Raw genomic sequence first — 18,648 nt, forward strand, 5'->3', positions numbered from 1 at the left:
ACTTTCGTGAATTTAAAAAAAAAACAGTAAAGTTAGCCCAATTTTTTTGTATAATGTGAAAGACGAGGTTACGCCGAGTAACTAGATACCAAACATGTCACGCTTTATAATTGCACACACTCGTGGAATGGCGACGACAAACTACGATACCTAAAAATCTCCATAGGCGACGCTTTCAATTTTTTTTTTTTAACGGTTACCAGGTTAGAGTTACAGAGGAGGTCTGGGGCTAGAATTATTGCTCTCGCTCTGGCGATCGCGGCGATACCTCACATGTGTGATTTGAACATCGTTTTCATATGCGGGTGCCACTTCCGTATGCGTTTTCTTGGCTGCGCAAGCTCGCGGGGACGGGGGCACTTTGCATTATATTTTTTCTTATTTATTTTTATATTATTAAATTGTGTTTAAAAAAAAAAAATCGATCACTTTTATTGCTGTCACAAGGAATGTAAACATCCCTTTTGACAATAATAGGTGGTGACAGGTCCTCTTGATGAAAGACAGAGGCGGTCTAGTGCTAGAATTATTGCTCTCGCAATGGTGATCGCGGCGATACCTCACATGTGTGATTTGAACATCGTTTTCATATGCGGGCGCCACTTCCGTATGCGTTTTCTTTGCTGCGCGAGCTCGTCGGGGACGGGGGCGCTTTAAATGATATTTTTTCTTATTTATTTTTATATTATTAAATTGTGTGGTTTTTTTTTTAAACTTGATCACTTTTATTGCTGTCACAAGGAATGTAAACATCCCTTATGACAGTAATAGGTGGTGACAGGTCCTCTTTATGGAGGGATTGGGGGGTCTAAAAGACCCTCCTTTGCACTTCAAAGTATTCAGATCGCCAAAAATGGCGATTCTGAATACTGTATATATATATATTTTTTAATCCGACGCCATTGGCAGCCGAGTAAACCGCAAGTGTCGTCGTGACGTCGCCTCCGTGTTTACATTCAGGAGACTGGAACGAAGCCATTTCCGGCTTTGTTCCAGTCTGTGTCTAGGCTCTGGAAGTGGCGCATCATTGATCAGGTTTCTCGGTGGGAAGGGAGGCCCGGTAAGAGCGGCGGGAGGTGGCGGGGGAGGGGAATGTGCCCTCCCGCTCCTCCAGGATAAAAACCGAGCGGCTTTTAGCCACATTGGTTGTTAACACTGGAAAGCCGACCGCCCGCTCTAAAAATAGGTACCGGGATTATGCCTGCAGCTGCGGGCATCATCCCGGTATAACCCCCTAAAGCCGAGGCCACATATCTGCGTATGCTCGGCGGGAAGGGGTTATGACCAGCGGACTCAACATTTGGTGCTCCTTTCGGCTCACTTATGACGGTAATCTCCTTGTCTGAGCGGTTTGAGGTGTAAAGTCACGCCTTGATGATTAGGAGGCAGCAGAGGCTCTTTCCTCATTTGTCTGCCCAAGGCGGGCGTCTCTTTTGCCTCAGTCCGCTTTTCACCTTCTAATTGTCTCTTTACTTCCTCTTTCCATTTGGCTGTGATTTTCCCCAGTTCCTCCAAGGCGTTGGGTGATCCCGGGTCGTAAGACGCCCAGTCTTCTCTACAAAGTAGAGTCACCACAAACTCCTCCTGCCTCTTCCTGGCTTGTTCCTGTAAGGTGTCCTCCGTGATCTGGAGCAAATTTTCTTCATTCTTCCTCCTAGACTTCTCTGATTCCAATTCTGATTCTGATTCTGATTCTGATTCACATTCACATTCACATTCACATTCACATTTGCATTTGCGCCTGCATTTGCCCCCACATGATGAGAGAATGGATTTGATCTTCAGTTCGCAGAAACAAACCAAAATGATTGCCAGCAGAATCAGTATAAGGCCAATAATCTGCAAAGAGAGAGAAAAGTTTTGGGCATCAGTGGACCTTTCAGTCTTGTGCACAGAAAAATGTGGAGATGTTTTTGTGGCTCTCCAAGGCCACGTCTTCAGTTCCTAGAGGGTCGGGAAGAGGCTGTAATTGGGAGGTTGCAAAGATGTTGGAAACCTTAACCCAGCCCAGTCATTGGAACCGGCTTGCCCATAAAACCTATGGCCATTTGAGAAGGCAATAAAAAAAAACCTCTCACCACCTCTTCCACCACCACAACGGGGGAGGTGACATCTTTATAGGTGACTGGCCAAGGGTTATAGACTGAGTAGCATGGACAATGATCTGGGTAATTCTTAAGCCTTGTGCACACACTCGGGTTTCTCGGCAAGAACCAGCAAGAAAACCGCCGGCAGAGCTTTCTTGCCGAGTATACCGAGCGTGTGTACGAGGCTTAAGAATCACCCAGATCATTGTCCATGCCACTCAGTCTATAACCCTTGGCCAGTCACCTATAAAGATGTCACCTCCCCCATTGTGGTGGTGGAAGAGGTGGTGAGGGTTTTTTTTTATTGCCTTCTCAAATGGCCATAGGTTTTATGGGCAAGCCGGTTCCAATGACTGGGCTGGGTTAAGGTTTCCAACATCTTTGCAACCTCCTAATTACGGCCTCTTCCCGACCCTCTAGGGACTGAAGCCGTGGCCTTGGAGAGCCACAAAAACATTTCTCGTCAAGAAAACTGCCTAAAATCTCCAAGAGAAAAATAGAGAACCTGCTCTCTATTTTCTCGTTGTGTTTCCCGTTTTCCTGCCGAGAAACCCGAGAGTGTGTATACTTAAAGCGGGAGTTCATCCGAATTTTTTTTTTTAACATTAGATTGGGCATAATTATGGGAAGCAGAATCGGGTGTTTTGTTTAAAATCAATGCAGTACTTACCTTTTTTGAAATAGATGTTCTCCCGCCGCTTCCGGGTATGGTCTTCGGGACTGGGCGCTCCTATTTGATTGACAGCCTTCCAACGATCGCATACAGCGCCTCACCGAACGTCGGTGCGGCGCTATACGGCGCCTGCGCACCGACGTTCGGCTACTTTCGCAAACTGGTGACGCGGTGTATGCGACGGTCGGAAGGCTGTCAATCAAATAGGAACGCCCAGTCCCGCAGCCCATACCCGGAAGCGGCGGGAGAACATCTATCTCAAAAAAGGTAAGTACTGCATTGATTTTAAACAAAACACCCGATTCTGCTTGAGTTTTTGGGTGAACCTCCACTTTAACTGTCGCCGCGGAAACCTGCGCATGCTCGAAATGACTTTGATGCATGCGCTGTAGCTTCCTAGGCATAGGCAGGGTGCAGCAAGATACACTGTATGAATCTGTATATTTTCGCCGCTGCCGCCCAGTATTCAGCTGACCGGACATTGAGCGCCGGTCAGCTGAATAGCCGCAGCTGACTGGCTGTGTGGAAGTGCCTATCAGGGCCAGCGGCCCTGATAGGCTGTCCAAGTACAGCCCTGAGGCTGTAGTCGGCTTCCTGAAGCTCATCCTCGGGACGTACCGGCCGTGCGTCCGAGGATAAGACTGACAGGAGTCTCAGCCAATCAGGTAACCTGATTGGCTGAAGCGTCATCGAGGGCGGGACGAGGGACATCGAGGGACGTAGAAGCCATAAAGGTAAGTGCCGGGGGGGGGGTACTGGGCACGGTGGCGACAATTGGGGGCACAGTGGCGACAATTGGGGGCACAGTGGAGACAATTGGGGGCACAGTGGCTGCGTTTGATGGCATAGTGGTGACAATTGTTGGCGCAGTGGCTGTGTTTTGATGGCATGGCACAGTGGCTGCGTTTTGATGGCACAGTGACTGCATTTAATGGCATGGCACAGTGGTGACAATTGATAGGTACAGTGAGTGTCAGGGATCTGCCACCTAAGGGTTAACAGTGCAGACTGATTCCAATGATTGGCAACAGGCTGCCTTATTTAAACCCCTCAGCAGCACTGTGTCCTTGCTGTCTGATCTGCATCTTATCCAGAGACCTGATCCTGAACCTGCATCATTCTGACCTGGCTTTCTGACTCCTCTGCCATCTCCAGTCCTGACCTGCTCTGTTTACCTGTCTGCAAGATCCTCTGTTGCCGAATCCAGCCTGAAATCTGACCATTCCTTGCCTGCTGCTTTTGTCTGTACTGATCCTCCGTGTATGACCTGGCCTGTCTGACTCCTCTCCTGCTGTCGCCTGCATGTGCATGCTGCTCTCAGGCGCACCTGCATCCGGTGACCGGCGTCCGCTAACCTGCATCCGGTGATCTGCGTCCGCAGACCTGCATCCGCTGACCTGCATCCCGCTGACCAGCATCCTGCTAACCAGTTAATCGGCATCCGCTGATCTGCATCCCGCTGACCAGCATCCTGCTAACCAGTTAATCTGCATCCGCTGATCTGCATCCAGCTGACCTGCACCTACAGCTCTCCAGCCCTTCTCATTAGACTTCATCTCCAATCTCAGAGACTCTGCAGGCACTCATACCCCACTGTGCTCCTACGGCCACTGTCTCAACCCCAGTGATCCCAGAACCAGGACGGTACGAGAGGTCTCCCTCTGCACGTCAGGCTCACTCCCAAGGTACGTGTCAGTGAGGCTGCAATTGTTTTTTTGTTTTTTTTCGTTTGCGCCCCCCCAAAAATTTTGAGCACCAGCCGCCACTGATATCAATTCTGGACGGACACACACCTATGCTCAGAACACTAGTTCTGGACGGACACAAACAAGGCGAGAAGGAGGGAGGGGAGAACTCTGCCACTTCGGCGCCCCTCCACCTCTGCAGGGCGCCTGGGTGCAAAGCACCCTGTGCACCCTGCCTAGGATCGGTCCTGGCCTCTTCTAAACACGGCGGACTGCAGAAACTTTTAGTGTTGATGATAACAAGAAAGGATAAATCAAATAAATCCCCTGTAGCCATCAACAATATATTCCCCCAGCAACAAGAGATCCCCCCAACAACAACAGACCCCCCCCCCTCCCCTCCAGCAACATAAAATCCCACAGCAGTAGCAGACCTCCCCTGCAACAAATTTCCAAGCAACAAAATACTTCCCCCAAGTAGAAATAGATATCCCACCAGCAACAGTAGACCTCTGCCAGCAACAAAGTAGCTTAGATGCCCGATGTTCCTCTATACATCACAGTAGTAATCACAAAATGAGATGAGTCCTAATAATGGGCAGAACAAATAAGAGGACTAAACAAAAGTGTCTCCATTCTAGAGCTGGTAACATTCAGGATATTAAATATCGTTTTTAAGAACTGTTTTTGTGGGTAAGAGGCGTAAGGGAGAAGAATGGATGATATATAAGTGGGAAGGGTGTGCAGGTGAGGGAGAGAAATGTGGAGGGTATGATGGGGGCTGTATGTACAGGAGACAAGTGTGGAGGGTATGGCAGTGGGCACTATGTACAGGAGAGGAGTGTGGAGGGTATGATGGGGCAGTATGTACAGGAAAGGAGGGTGGAGGGTATGATGGGGGCACTATGTACTGGACAGGTGTGTGGAGGGTATGATGGGGGCAGTAAGTACAGGAGAGGAGTGTGGAGGGTATGATAGGGGCAGTATGTACAGGAGAGGAGGGTGGAGGGTATGGCAGTGGGCACTATGTACAGGAGAGGAGTGTGGAGGGTATGATGGGGGCAGTATGTACAGGAGAGCAGTGTGGAGGGTATGACAGTGGGCACTATGTACTGGACAGGTGTATGGAGGGTATGATGGGGGCAGTATGTACAGGAGAGGAGTGTGGAGGGTATGACAGTGGGCGGTATGTACAGGAGAGAAGTGTGGAGGGTATGATGGGGGCAGTATGTACAGGAGAGGGGTTTGGAGGGTATGATGGGGGCAGTATGTACAGGGGGGTAATGTGGAGGGTATGGTGGTGGCAGTATGTACAGGAGAGGAGTGTGGAGGGTATGATGGGGGCAGTATGTACAGGAGAGGAGTGTGGAGGGTATGATAAGGGCAGTATGTACAGGAGAGGAGTGTGGGGGTATGGTGGGGACAGTATGTACAGGAGAGTAGTGTGGATGGTAAGGTTGGGTTACAGTATGTACAGGAGAGGAGTGTGGAGGGTATGACAGTGGGCGGTATGTACAGGAGAGGAGTGTGGAGGGTATGACAGTGGGCGGTATGTACAGGAGAGGAGTGTGGAGGGTATGGTGGGGGCAGTATGTACAGGAGAATGTAGAAGAATAAACATTGGCCTAAACCGATGAAGATCTATCGCAAGTGCCCGTGGGACCCAGGGACTCGATGTCCGCCTGTGTCCTGCGATCGGGTCACAGAGCTGAAGAATGGGGAGAGGTCTCCCCGTCCTTCCCTTGCCATGTCACTGATCTTCTGCTCCCTGTCATCCGGAGCAGCGTTTAGTGACGTGTCACTCGTAAGTACGCCCCCTTACAGTTAGAATCACTCCCTAGGACACACTTATCCCCTTCAGTGCCCCCTACAGGTTAACCCCTTTACTGCCAGTGTAATTTTTACAGTAAGCAGTGCATTTTTATAGCACTGATGGCTGTATAAATGACAATGGTCCCAAAATGGTGTCAAAAGTGTCCGATGTGGGGAGGGGACATTAGAGTGTAAGCTCCTCTGGTACAGAGACTTATGTGACTGTGGGGGGAGGGGACATTAGAGTGTAAGCTCCTCTGTACAGAGACTGATGTGATGTGGGAGGAGGGGACATTAGAGTGTAAGCTCCTCTGTACAGAGACTGATGTGACTGTGGGGGGGAGGGGACATTAGAGTGTAAGCTCCTCTGTACAGAGACTGATGTGATGCCTCAATATTCTCAGAGATGAAAAATGTCTTTACCTGGAACAAATGTGTCAAGTAATTATTTAGTATTTCTTTCGCGCTCAGCGCAGAGTAATGAGGGTTTTTTATCCTCTCATCCACGGACCTCACGAAGCAGTCGCCGTATCGCCCGTCGGTCAGTACAATCAGTATCCAGGCCACAACGACCTTAATTACAAAAAAAGTTTTTGCGCAGCAGATCCCGCACTTTGCGTTCTTGGTTTCAGTCTTTGTTTCCGATGTTTCTAAATTTGATTGGACGTTGATTGCAGTGTCGCCCTCCTCGGTACCGCCTCTGATCTCTGCGCTGTTCCCTTTTTTTCTGGCTTTGCCGTACAGCCCTTCCTGGATAAAATAGCACGCCACAAATCCGACAATTAGAGTCGGGACGATGAGGAACACCAAGCTGTAGCCGATCCCCAGGCCTTCGTCAGCGGGACACGTAAATTCCAGGTCCATGAGTTTCTCCAACCCGAGAAGAACGATACCGAGAATGGAGTTCTCAACGATGTTGACGTTTTCTTTGATGAAGGAGGCGACGTTCTTCATTTTACCTTTCTGTCCCGAGAACATTGTGGGGGATGGGGTCTTCCTACTCAGGAGGAACTTTGGAGCACAGCGGCTGATCCGGCGTCAGGTTTTGGTCTGACCATTATCGCCGCTTTCACTTTTATATGTGTCTATTGATTTTTTTGGAAAGAACAGCAATTCATACCAATAAAAGGAATGTGAGAAGAATAAATAAAGGAGAAGCCGTGCGAAGAAACATAATTACTGTAATGTGTTGGGCAATGGAGGAATTTTGTACTTGTGCCAAAGAGAATACAAGCTTTTCATGTGCAAGGCGGGGTTATGGTAACAACCAAGAGTAACTATGTAGTAGTTTCTACACATTACCCCCCACGATAATAATGTAAGAATGTCCCTTACATTGGTGATCAGTGGGAAGAATGTCCCTTACATTGGTGATCAGTGGGAAGAATGTTCCTTACATTGGTGATCAGTGGGAAGAATGTCCCTTACATTGGTGATCAGTGAGAAGAATGTTCCTTACATTGGTGATCAGTGAGAAGAATGTCCCTTACATTGGTGATCAGTGGGAAGAATGTCCCTTACATTGGTGATCAGTGGGAAGAATGTTCCTTACATTGGTGATCAGTGAGAAGAATGTTCCTTACATTGGTGATCAGTGAGAAGAATGTCCCTTACATTGGTGATCAGTGAGAAGAATGTCCCTTACATTGGTGATCAGTGGGAAGAATGTCCCTTACATTGGTGATCAGTGGGAAGAATGTCCCTTACATTGGTGATCAGTGGGAAGAATGTCCCTTACATTGGTGATCAGTGAGAAGAATGTTCCTTACATTGGTGATCAGTGGGAAGAATGTCCCTTACATTGGTGATCAGTGAGAAGAATGTCCCTTACATTGGTGATCAGTGGGAAGAATGTTCCTTACATTGGTGATCAGTGGGAAGAATGCCCCTTACATTGGTGATCAGTGAGAAGAATGTTCCTTACATTGGTGATCAGTGAGAAGAATGTTCCTTACATTGGTGATCAGTGAGAAGAATGTCCCTTACATTGGTGATCAGTGAGAAGAATGTCCCTTACATTGGTGATCAGTGAGAAGAATGTCCCTTACATTGATGATCAGTGGGAAGAATGTCCCTTACATTGGTGATCAGTGAGAAGAATGTCCCTTACATTGGTGATCAGTGAGAAGAATGTTCCTTACATTGGTGATCAGTGAGAAGAATGTCCCTTACATTGGTGATCAGTGGGAAGAATGTCCCTTACATTGGTGATCAGTGGGAAGAATGTCCCTTACATTGGTGATCAGTGGGAAGAATGTCCCTTACATTGGTGATCAGTGAGAAGAATGTCCCTTACATTGGTGATCAGTGGGAAGAATGTTCCTTACATTGGTGATCAGTGAGAAGAATGTCCCTTACATTGGTGATCAGTGAGAAGAGTGTCCCTTACATTGGTGATCAGTGAGAAGAGTGTCCCTTACATTGGTGATCAGTGGGAAGAATGTCCCTTACATTGGTGATCAGTGGGAAGAATGTCCCTTACATTGGTGATCAGTGGGAAGAATGTCCCTTACATTGGTGATCAGTGGGAAGAATGTCCCTTACATTGGTGATCAGTGGGAAGAATGTCCCTTACATTGGTGATCAGTGAGAAGAATGTCCCTTACATTGGTGATCAGTGGGAAGAATGTCCCTTACATTGGTGATCAGTGGGAAGAATGTCCCTTACATTGGTGATCAGTGGGAAGAATGTCCCTTACATTGGTGATCAGTGGGAAGAATGTTCCTTACATTGGTGATCAGTGGGAAGAATGTCCCTTACATTGGTGATCAGTGAGAAGAATGTTCCTTACATTGGTGATCAGTGGGAAGAATGTCCCTTACATTGGTGGCCTCTTGCGTCTGATGAAGTCCTGATTCTCTATGTATGTGTTGATTTTGGTGGATAGAAGAGTCAGTCACTATAAGATGGATGTGAGAAGAATAAATAAGGGTGAAGCTCTGGAAGGAACATGCGTGGTGCATCGGGTGATGTAGGAACCTGTGGCAGAGAGAACAGGACGTGCTTTTCATGTGCAATTATATGTTTTATCAGCCAAGAGCAATTCTGTCCCCACATGCCGGGTTGCTAGGGGTAACCTCAGACTCTGAACTGCCCACATCCAATCCCTGTCCAAATCATGGCGCCTCAACCTCCGCAACATTCCCAGAATACGCCCCTCGACCACCGCACCTCCCTCCTCATTGGATTTCCTTTACATGGACTCCAAGGACACATATGTGAGCTGACAAAGCTGCACACCCCAATATTATACAGAAAAATGTACAAGTTTCCCCGGGGTCACATGGCGGTTCGTCCATAGAGGGCGCCGGAGCGCCGCCCCCTCTGGCTCTCGCACAGCCACTGAAATACATAGATTCTTGCATTGCATGAATCTATGTATTTTCCCCGCTGCCGCCCACTATTCAGATGGTCGGATGCTGAGCGCCGGCCAGCTGAATAACGCCAGCTGGTTGGCTGTGTGGAAGTGCCTATCAGAGCCTCAGGCTGTAGTCGGCTTCCTGAATGCTTATTCTATGGACGTACCGGCGGTGCGTTCCTTGGATAAGACTGACAGGCGTCTCAGCCAATCAGGTTCACCGGTTCTGGTTACCGGTAACCTGATTGGCTGAAGCTTCATCGAGGGCGGGAGAAGATATTTAATAATTTAATAATGCTAAAAGCGAAACAATAAAAGTGAAATATTCCTTTAAATTTCGTACCTAGGGGGGATGTAAAGTATGCATGTGAAATAGCGCATGTTTCCCGTACATAGAACTGTCCCTGCACAAAGCGTCATTTCTGAAAGGAAAAAAAGTATTTTAAAATCGGCTTTGCGGCTCTAATGAATTGTCGGCTCTGGCAATTCAGAGCGAATCCATTCATAAAAAAAAAATAGCGTGGGGGTACCCCCAAATATCCATTCCAGGCCCTTCAGGTCTGGTGTGGATTTTAAGGGGAACTCCACCCCAAATAAAAATGAAAAATGGCGTGGAGTTCCCCCAAAAATTCACACCAGACCCCTTATCAGAGCACGTTAACCTGGCCGGCCGCAGAAAAGAGCGGGGACAGAGTGCGCCCCCCCTCCTGAACTGCACCAGGCCACATACCCTCAACATGGGGAGGATGTTCCCATGTTGATGGGGACAAGGGCCTCATCCCCACAACCCTTGCCCGGTGGTTGTGGGGGTCTGCGGGCGGGGGGCTTATCAGAATCTGGAAGAGCCCTTTAACAAAGGGGACCCCCAGATCCTGGCCCTCCCCTATGTGAATTGGTAATGGGGTACATTGTACCTCTACCATTTCACGAAGGAAGTGTAAATAGTTAAAAAAACACACAGACACAAACCATAGAAAAAAGCGGTGGTAATCCACTCGGTCCCGGCTTCCTGCTCCAATGTTGTCTGTATCCAGCGACGGGTGCGGGTGATCTCCGGTCCAGCGATGAGAAGATCCATCCATCCAGAGCGCAGCATCGCCGACCTCCTCTCACCGCTGGACACAGCCCAGCGAATGAGCGGCTGAAGCTGTGACATTTCTTATATAGAGGAGGCAGAGCCACCCGTCACGTGACCCCGCCCCCTCTGACGCACCCTCTGCTACGTCACAGGGGAAGCCCAGCAAGGGGGAAGACAATAACTTGTATATTAGCCTTTAAAACAAGCACTTTAGATTTCTCCCATAGACTTTAACAGGGTGTTCCGCGGCTTTTCGAATTTCCCGCGAACACCCCTAATTGTTCGTTGTTCGCCGAACAGGCGAACAGGCAATGTTCGAGTCGAACATGAGTTCGACTCGAACTCGAAGCTCATCCCTAGTGGCTACAATTGATGGGCACAGTGGTAACAATTGATGGGCACAGTGGTAACAATTGATGGGCACAGTGGTAACAATTGATGGGCACAGTGGTGACAATTGATGGCACAGTGACTGCGTTTGATGGCATGGCACACAGTGGTGACAATTGATGGGCACAGTGACTGCATTTGATGGCATGACACAGTGGTGACAATTGATGGGCACAGTGACTGCGTTTGATGGCATGGCACAGTGGTGACAATTGACGGGCACAGTGACTGCGTTTGATGGCATGGCACAGTGGTGACAATTGATGGGCACAGTGACTGCATTTGATGGCATGGCACAGTGGTGACAATTGATGGCACAGTGGTGACAATTGATGGGCACAGTGGTGACAATTGATGGGCACAGTGGTGACAATTGATGGGCACAGTGGTGACAATTGATGGCACAGTGGCTGTGTTTGATGGCATGGCACAGTGGTGACAATTGATGGCACAGTGGCTGTGTTTGATGGCATGGCACAGTGGTGACAATTGATGGGCACAGTGACTGCGTTTGATGGCATGGCACAGTGGTGACAATTGATGGGCACAGTGACTGCATTTGATGGCATGGCACAGTGGTGACAATTGATGGCACAGTGGTGACAATTGATGGGCACAGTGGTGACAATTGATGGCACAGTGGCTGTGTTTGATGGCATGGCACAGTGGTGACAATTGATGGCACAGTGGCTGTGTTTGATGGCATGGCACAGTGGTGACAATTGATGGCACAGTGGTGACAATTGATGGGCACAGTGGTGACAATTGATGGCACAGTGGCTGTGTTTGATGGCATGGCACAGTGGTGACAATTGATGGGCACAGTGACTGTGTTTGATGGCATGGCACAGTGGTGACAATTGATGGGCACAGTGACTGCGTTTGATGGCATGGCACAGTGGTGACAATTGATGGCACAGTGGCTGCGTTTGATGGCATGGCACAGTGGTGACAATTGATGGCACAGTGGCTGTGTTTGATGGCATGGCACAGTGGTGACAATTGATGGCACAGTGGTGACAATTGATGGGCACAGTGGTGACAATTGATGGCACAGTGGCTGTGTTTGATGGCATGGCACAGTGGTGACAATTGATGGCACAGTGGTGACAATTGATGGGCACAGTGGTGACAATTGATGGCACCGTGGCTGCATTTGATGGGCACAGTGAGGCTGCAATTGTTTTTTCTTTTTTTTTTCCGTTTGCGCCCCCCCAAAAATCTTGAGCACCATCTGCCACTGCCCGGGTTTTTTTTTTAGCAGAAAAAGATTTCTTAAACAGTAATTGATAAAAAAAATATTTAATTCATATAGACAATACATTGTTGATGTAGGTTCTGGTTAGCGACACAAACAACATCACCACCCATGGCAAACAATACACCAACCGTCTGGTGGCAGGGACTGTGGGGGGAGGGGATGGGTAGTACCCGGGATCACCGGCTATTTAATACTATATAAACACGCGGCTTCTATCGTATCTTCAGGTGATCTCTGGAATGCGGCCAACACGCGCAGGAAGGATTGGAGTCATAAGGAAGTGCAGCCATTGGACGGGCTATTTGTACGATATCGAATATTCTTTCTAGACATGCGCAATATTTCGTTTCGGAATTTCGTTTTCGCCCCCGAAAAATAAATGTTATTTAGTTACTCCGGAAATTAGTTTTTATTTATTTTGTTTTGTTAAAAAAAAGGCATCCGTCCGAAAAAATCTGAATGAATTAAAGCGGAGGTTCACACAAAAAGTGTTTTTTCGCTTTTCGTAAGCCTCCCCCCCTCCTGTGTGACATTTGGCACCTTTCAGGGGGGTGCAGATACCTGTCTAAGGTATTTGCACCCACTTCCGGGAACAGGCTCTTGCAGAAGACACGCCTCGAAGCCAACCCCCCCCCCCCCCCCCGGCTGTCTTCTGGGAAACTCACTGTTCCCAGGAAAGAGCGGGGACCAGTGATGGCGCGCCGCGCTACTCGCCGCAACGCTTCACTTCCCGATTCCCTCACCGAGGATGGTGGCGGGTGCAGCCGAGGGACGTGCGAGTGCTCGACCCTGGCTGCCTACATCGCGGGCGCGCTGGACTGGTAAGTGTCCAGTCAGTCAAGTCAGCAGCTGCAGTGTTTGTAGTTCCTGGCTTTTAAAAAAAAATTGGGCGAAACTTCTGCTTTAACCGCTTAAGGACCGCCTCCTGCACATATACGTCGGCAGAATGGCACGTACCTGTATGTCCTCTTTAAGTGCCCAGCCGTGGGTCGCGGGCGCGCCCGGTCCGTTGCTCCGTGACCACGGCCGCGGGACCCGATCGCCGATGGAGTCCCGCGATCGGTCCCCGGAGCTGAAGAACGGGGAGAGGTGAGTGTAAACACAGCTTCCCCGTTCTTCACTGTGGCGCTGTCATTGATCGTGTGTTTCCTTTTATAGGGAAACATGATCAATGATGTCACACGTCCAGCCCCCCTACAGTTAGAAACACACATGAGGTCACACTTAACCCCTTCAGCGCCCCCTAGTGGTTAGCTCCCAAACTGCAACTGCCATTTTCACAGTAATCAGTGCATTTTTATAGCATTTTTTGCTGTGAAAATGACAATTGTCCCAAAAATGTGCCAAAATTGTCTGATGTGTCCGCCATAATGTCGCGGTCACGAAAAAATCGCCGCCATTAGTAGTAAAAAAAAAATATTAATAAAAATGCAATAAAACTATCCCCTATTTTGTAAACGCTATACATTTTGCACAAACCAATCGATAAACGCTTATTGTGATTTTTTTTTTACCAAAAATAGGTAGAAGAATACGTATCGGCCTAAACTGAGGAAAAAATATTTTTTTTATATATTTTTGGGGGATATTTATTATAGCAAAAAGGAAAAAATATTGCATTTTTTTCAAAATTGTCGCTCTATTTTTGTTTATGGCGCAAAAAATAAAAACTGCCGAGGTGATCAAATACCACCAAAAGAAAGCTCTGTTTGTGGGGAAAAAAGGACGGCAATATTGTTTGGGAGCCACGTCGCACGACCGCGCAATTGTCAGTTAAAGCGACGCAGCGCCGAATCGCAAAAACTGTCCGGGTCCTTTACCTGCCTAAAGGTCCGGGGCTTAAGTGGTTAGGAAGCCACCACCTAAAATATAAATAATCATAGAAATGTATCAATGTTTTATGTCTTAGTAAATTTTAATAATATGTTATCTGTAAAGAAAAAACTCAATAAAGAAAGATTAAATTAAAAATTAAAAAAACAATAGAAATCTTTATAGACTTTTATATCTTTAAAACATTTCTGGCTCCAGACTGAAAGCTGTATACAGATATTTATTCCACACTTTAATTGCTTGCAGACCGGCTCACGCCGATATACGTCGGCAGAATGGCACGGCTGGGCAGATTAACGTATATATACGTTGCCCTTTAAGACGTGGCATTGTGGGCGCGAGCTCTACGTGAGTGTGACCGCGGGTCCTACGGACTCGATGTCCGCGGGGATAACTGCGATCGTCTGATCGGGAAATGCTGATGTAAACAAGGCATTTCCCCGTTTTTCCTAGTGACAGGACACTGATCACAGCTCGCTGTCATCGGGAGCAGTGATCAGTGTCGTGTCACAGGTAGCCCATCCCCCCCCCACAGTAATAATCACTCCCTTAGTACACACTTAACCCCTACAGTGCCCCCTATTGGTTAACCCCTTCACTGCCAGTGTCATTTTCACAGTAATCAGTGCATTTTTATAGCACTTTTTGCTGTGAAAATGACAATGGTCCCAAAAATGTGTCAAAAGTGTCTGATGTGTCAGCCGTAATGTCGCAGTCACAGAAAAATCGCCGCCATAAGTAGTAAAAAAAAAATTATTAATTAAAAAATGCCATAAAATTATCCCCTATTTTGTAAACGCTATAAATTTTGCGCAAACCAATCAATAAACGCTTATTGCAATTTTTTTTTACCAAAAATATCTAGAAGAATACGTATCGGCCTAAACTGAGGAAAAAAATGATTTTTTATATATTTTGGGGGGGATATTTATTATAGCAAAAAGTAAAAAAATATTGAATTTTTTTTTTAAATTGTCGCTCTATTTTTGTTTATAACGCAAAAAATAAAAACCGCAGAGGTGATAAAATACCACCAAAAGAAAGCTCTATTTGTGGGGGAAAAAAAGGATGTCAGTTTTGTTTGGGAGCCGCATCGCACAACCGCGCAATTGTCAGTTAAAGCGACGCAGCGCCGAATCGCAAAAAGTGCTCTGGTCTTTGGCCAGTCAAATGGTCCGGGGCTGAAGTGGTTAAAGTAGTGCAGTGCCGAATATAAAAATGATTGCCTGGTCATGAAGGGGGGTAAAACCTTCTGGAGGTCAAATGTTAATAAAGGACTTTTGGGCTCTTCAGATGGTCATTGGGTGCTCCTTTCGGCTCCCTTATGAGTGTAATCATCAAGTCTTTTGGTTTGAGGTTTCAGGGTTCAGCTGGAGGATGAGGAGGCAGCAGATCCTCCTTCCTTAGGAGTCCCCCATTTATCACGGTGCCCAAGTAAGGTGCTTCTCCTGCCTTGGCCCAGTCCGGCCATGACCAGCTCAGCCCCGTACCTTCCAATTGTCTCTTTACTTCTTCTTTCCATTTGGCTGTGATTTTCCCCAGTTCCTCCAAGGCTTTGGGTGATCCCGGGTCGTAAGACGCCCAGTCTTCTCCGCTAAGTAGAGTCATTACAAACTCCTTCTGCCTCTGCCTGGCTTCTTCCTGTAAGATGTCCTCCGTGATCTGGAGCAAATTGTCTTCATTCTTCCTCCTAGACCTCTCTGATTTCGATTCCGACCCACATTTGCACCCGAATGATGAGAGAATGGAGTAGATCCTCGATTCGAAGAACACAATCACAATCATTACCAGCAGAATCACTAGAAGGCCAACAATCTGCAAAGAAAGAAAAGCTTACATTAGCAAGGCCCATTTCACCCATTTCACCCGTGTGAAGACCTTTTAGTACTTCTAGTTTTGCTTTGTCCCTTCAAGGTTACTTTGCATTGAAGGAGAACTCTCTGTAGTATACTATGTGCTTTTATTAAACGAGAACGCTATATATACAAACTACGTACAACTGTAGAGAAACAATACAAAACATACAGAGTATTACAGATATTGCATACAACACATGCACACACTACCTAACCTTCCTAGTAAATGAACATTGACAAAGGTTTGTATGCTTATAGGGATACTCTAAAAAGTTATTTTGCTTGGGTTATAGTTTGCAATTTTCCATACCAGACAGGAATCGCAGCGATTGTTGCAGGAAACCAAGCAGTCTCATAGTGTAGGGTGTCCTGTGCCCTAACCCTCTCTCCCCACCGTTCCTGAAATAAATCTCTCTTAGTTCAATTTTACAAAAAGTGACTAGCGTCCACCTTGCACCACACCCAATATACCTAGCAACCTGCACTCTGAGGAGAAATGGCAGTTTTCGCCGACTCTGGGGATCACCCACCATCAGGCCCTTGGAAGTTGAGGGAGACCGCTACACCCTGAACACACCATTCCCACCGTGAAACATGGTGGTGGCAGCATCATGTGGTGGGGATTCAGCAGGGACAGGGAAGCTGGTCAGAGTTGATGAGAAGATGGATGGAGACATATTCATGTGTTAGAATGGCCCAGTCACAGTCCAGACCTAAATCCCATTGAGAATCTGTGGCAAGACTTGAAAATTGCTGATCACAGACGCTCTCCCTCCAATCTGACAGAGCTTGAGATATTTTACAAAGAAGAATGGGCAGGAATGTCCCTCTCTAGATGTGCAAAGCTGGTAGAGACACCCCCAAAATAACTGGTAGAGAAAGTGGGTTCTACAAAGTATTGACTCCGGGGGGCGCAATACAAATGCCCCTCCCCCCCACACTTTTCACATATTTATTTGTATCATTTTCCTTCCACTTCACAATTATGTGCCACTTTGTGTCTCTCACATAAAATCCCAATAAAATACATTTACCTTTTTGGTTGTAACATGAGAAAATGTGGGAAATTTCAAGGGGTATGAATACTTTTTCAATGCAATGTAATTCCAGATGTGGTTATATCCCGGCTGCAGATCTGATGTACAACCTTCTAGTCCTCTACATGTTCAACAATGTCATCCTTTAGGCCTCGTTCCCACAGATGTACTACAGAGTGAGAGGGAGGACCATGCTTGCCCGCACAGGGGATGTTGATTGATTGAGAAAAGTGGGCACTTTGAATTTTTCATGTTCGGCTCCCATAGACTTCAGTGGAGTTCGGGACTCGGGGCCAAAATTTTCTCAGGTTCCCCCAGGTTCTGGTGCGAACCAGAAGTAACGGTTTTGCTGGCTGGAGAACATGTTGTGGTCGGAGGTAGAAGGGAAGCTGTCGTCACTAAAGGGACCAACCACCTTATTACCAGGGACCACCGTAAGTAGCTGAATCAAGTACTGGAGCAGTATTCTCACCAAGAGAATTGGGAAATTTCAGCAAGGTGTCAAGCCAGGGACCCAACCAGCAGGGGTGACGCTTGCAGAGCAGCCTTGTGTGCCAAGCCAGGGACCAAGCAGGCCAGTGAGGTGACGCTTGAGGAGTATCTGTGAATGCCAAGCTAGAGACCCAGCAGGGAAGTTAAGGGTAACTCTTGCAGAGCAGCCTTGTGTGCCAAGCTAGGGACCAAGCAGGCCAGTGAGGTGACGCTTGAGGAGTATCTGTGAATGCCAAGCTAGAGACCCAGCAGGGAAGTTAAGGGTAACTCTTGCAGAGCAGCCTTGTGTGCCAAGCTAGGGACCAAGCAGGCCAGTGAGGTGACGCTTGAGGAGTATCTGTGAATGCCAAGCTAGGGACCCAGCAGGGAAGCGGGGGTGACTCTTGAGGAAGATACTGAGTGAGAAGGTTGGAAGGGCTCAGGAGATCCGGTGGCAGTAGATCAACAAGTCTAGTGAAAGACTGGGAGCTCAGATGAGTGAAGATCTACAAGAGGAGATTGTAGAGGAAGTAAAGAAGCTCATTACAACTTAGTGTTAGGAACTGTTACAAGACTGTTGCCATGGGAGACAGAGATCCTGCTCATGCAGATGTGGTGTCTTGCTGGAAGCCTTTCCCTGCATGGCTGTCTTCCTATAGAAGACTCAGAAGGGTGTCCTGGCCCCAACCCTCTCTCCCACAGTTCTGGTTAGGGAGACAATAAATCTCTTTGCATTCAAGAAGCGTCTGGCGCCCATGAATCCTCCATGCCTTGTAACCCACTCAGGGCCAATCCTAGGGTCACAGGCGCCTGGGTGCAGAAATATTTCTGGCGTCCCCACATGGGTGTCATCATTTTACTAACCCCCCCTTTAAAAATGTTTCTATGGCGATGACTCAACCACAGAGATGCTCCCCCACAAAGTCTTCATTACCCCGGGGTCCTTACATGATCTCTTAACAATAAACCAAATACAGGAGGAGAAGCAGAGTACTTTATTGGGACCTGGAGGGGGGCTCTCTGATGGACACAGAGAGTGCTTCTGTTAGAGAGTCTGTTAGATGTTCGGCGCCCCCAGCTCTGGAGGCGCCTGGGTGCAATGCACC

General features: G+C 47.7%; 1 protein-coding gene across 1 annotated transcript; it reads right to left on the reverse strand.

Moving 5' to 3' along the window:
• Positions 1-850: 850 nt before the first annotated feature.
• LOC120944785 lies at positions 851-7,362 on the reverse strand. Its single transcript, XM_040358572.1, has 2 exons — positions 6,681-7,362; positions 851-1,839 (listed from the first exon to the last, which is right to left on the reverse strand). The coding sequence occupies exons 1-2, from the start codon at positions 7,233-7,235 to the stop codon at positions 1,318-1,320; spliced, it is 1,077 nt and encodes a 358-aa protein (XP_040214506.1). The 5' UTR covers positions 7,236-7,362; the 3' UTR covers positions 851-1,317.
• Positions 7,363-18,648: the final 11,286 nt, after the last annotated feature.

The sequence above is a fragment of the Rana temporaria genome, chromosome 7, assembly GCF_905171775.1.
Source record: "Rana temporaria chromosome 7, aRanTem1.1, whole genome shotgun sequence".
NCBI classification, from domain to species: Eukaryota; Metazoa; Chordata; class Amphibia; order Anura; family Ranidae; genus Rana; species Rana temporaria.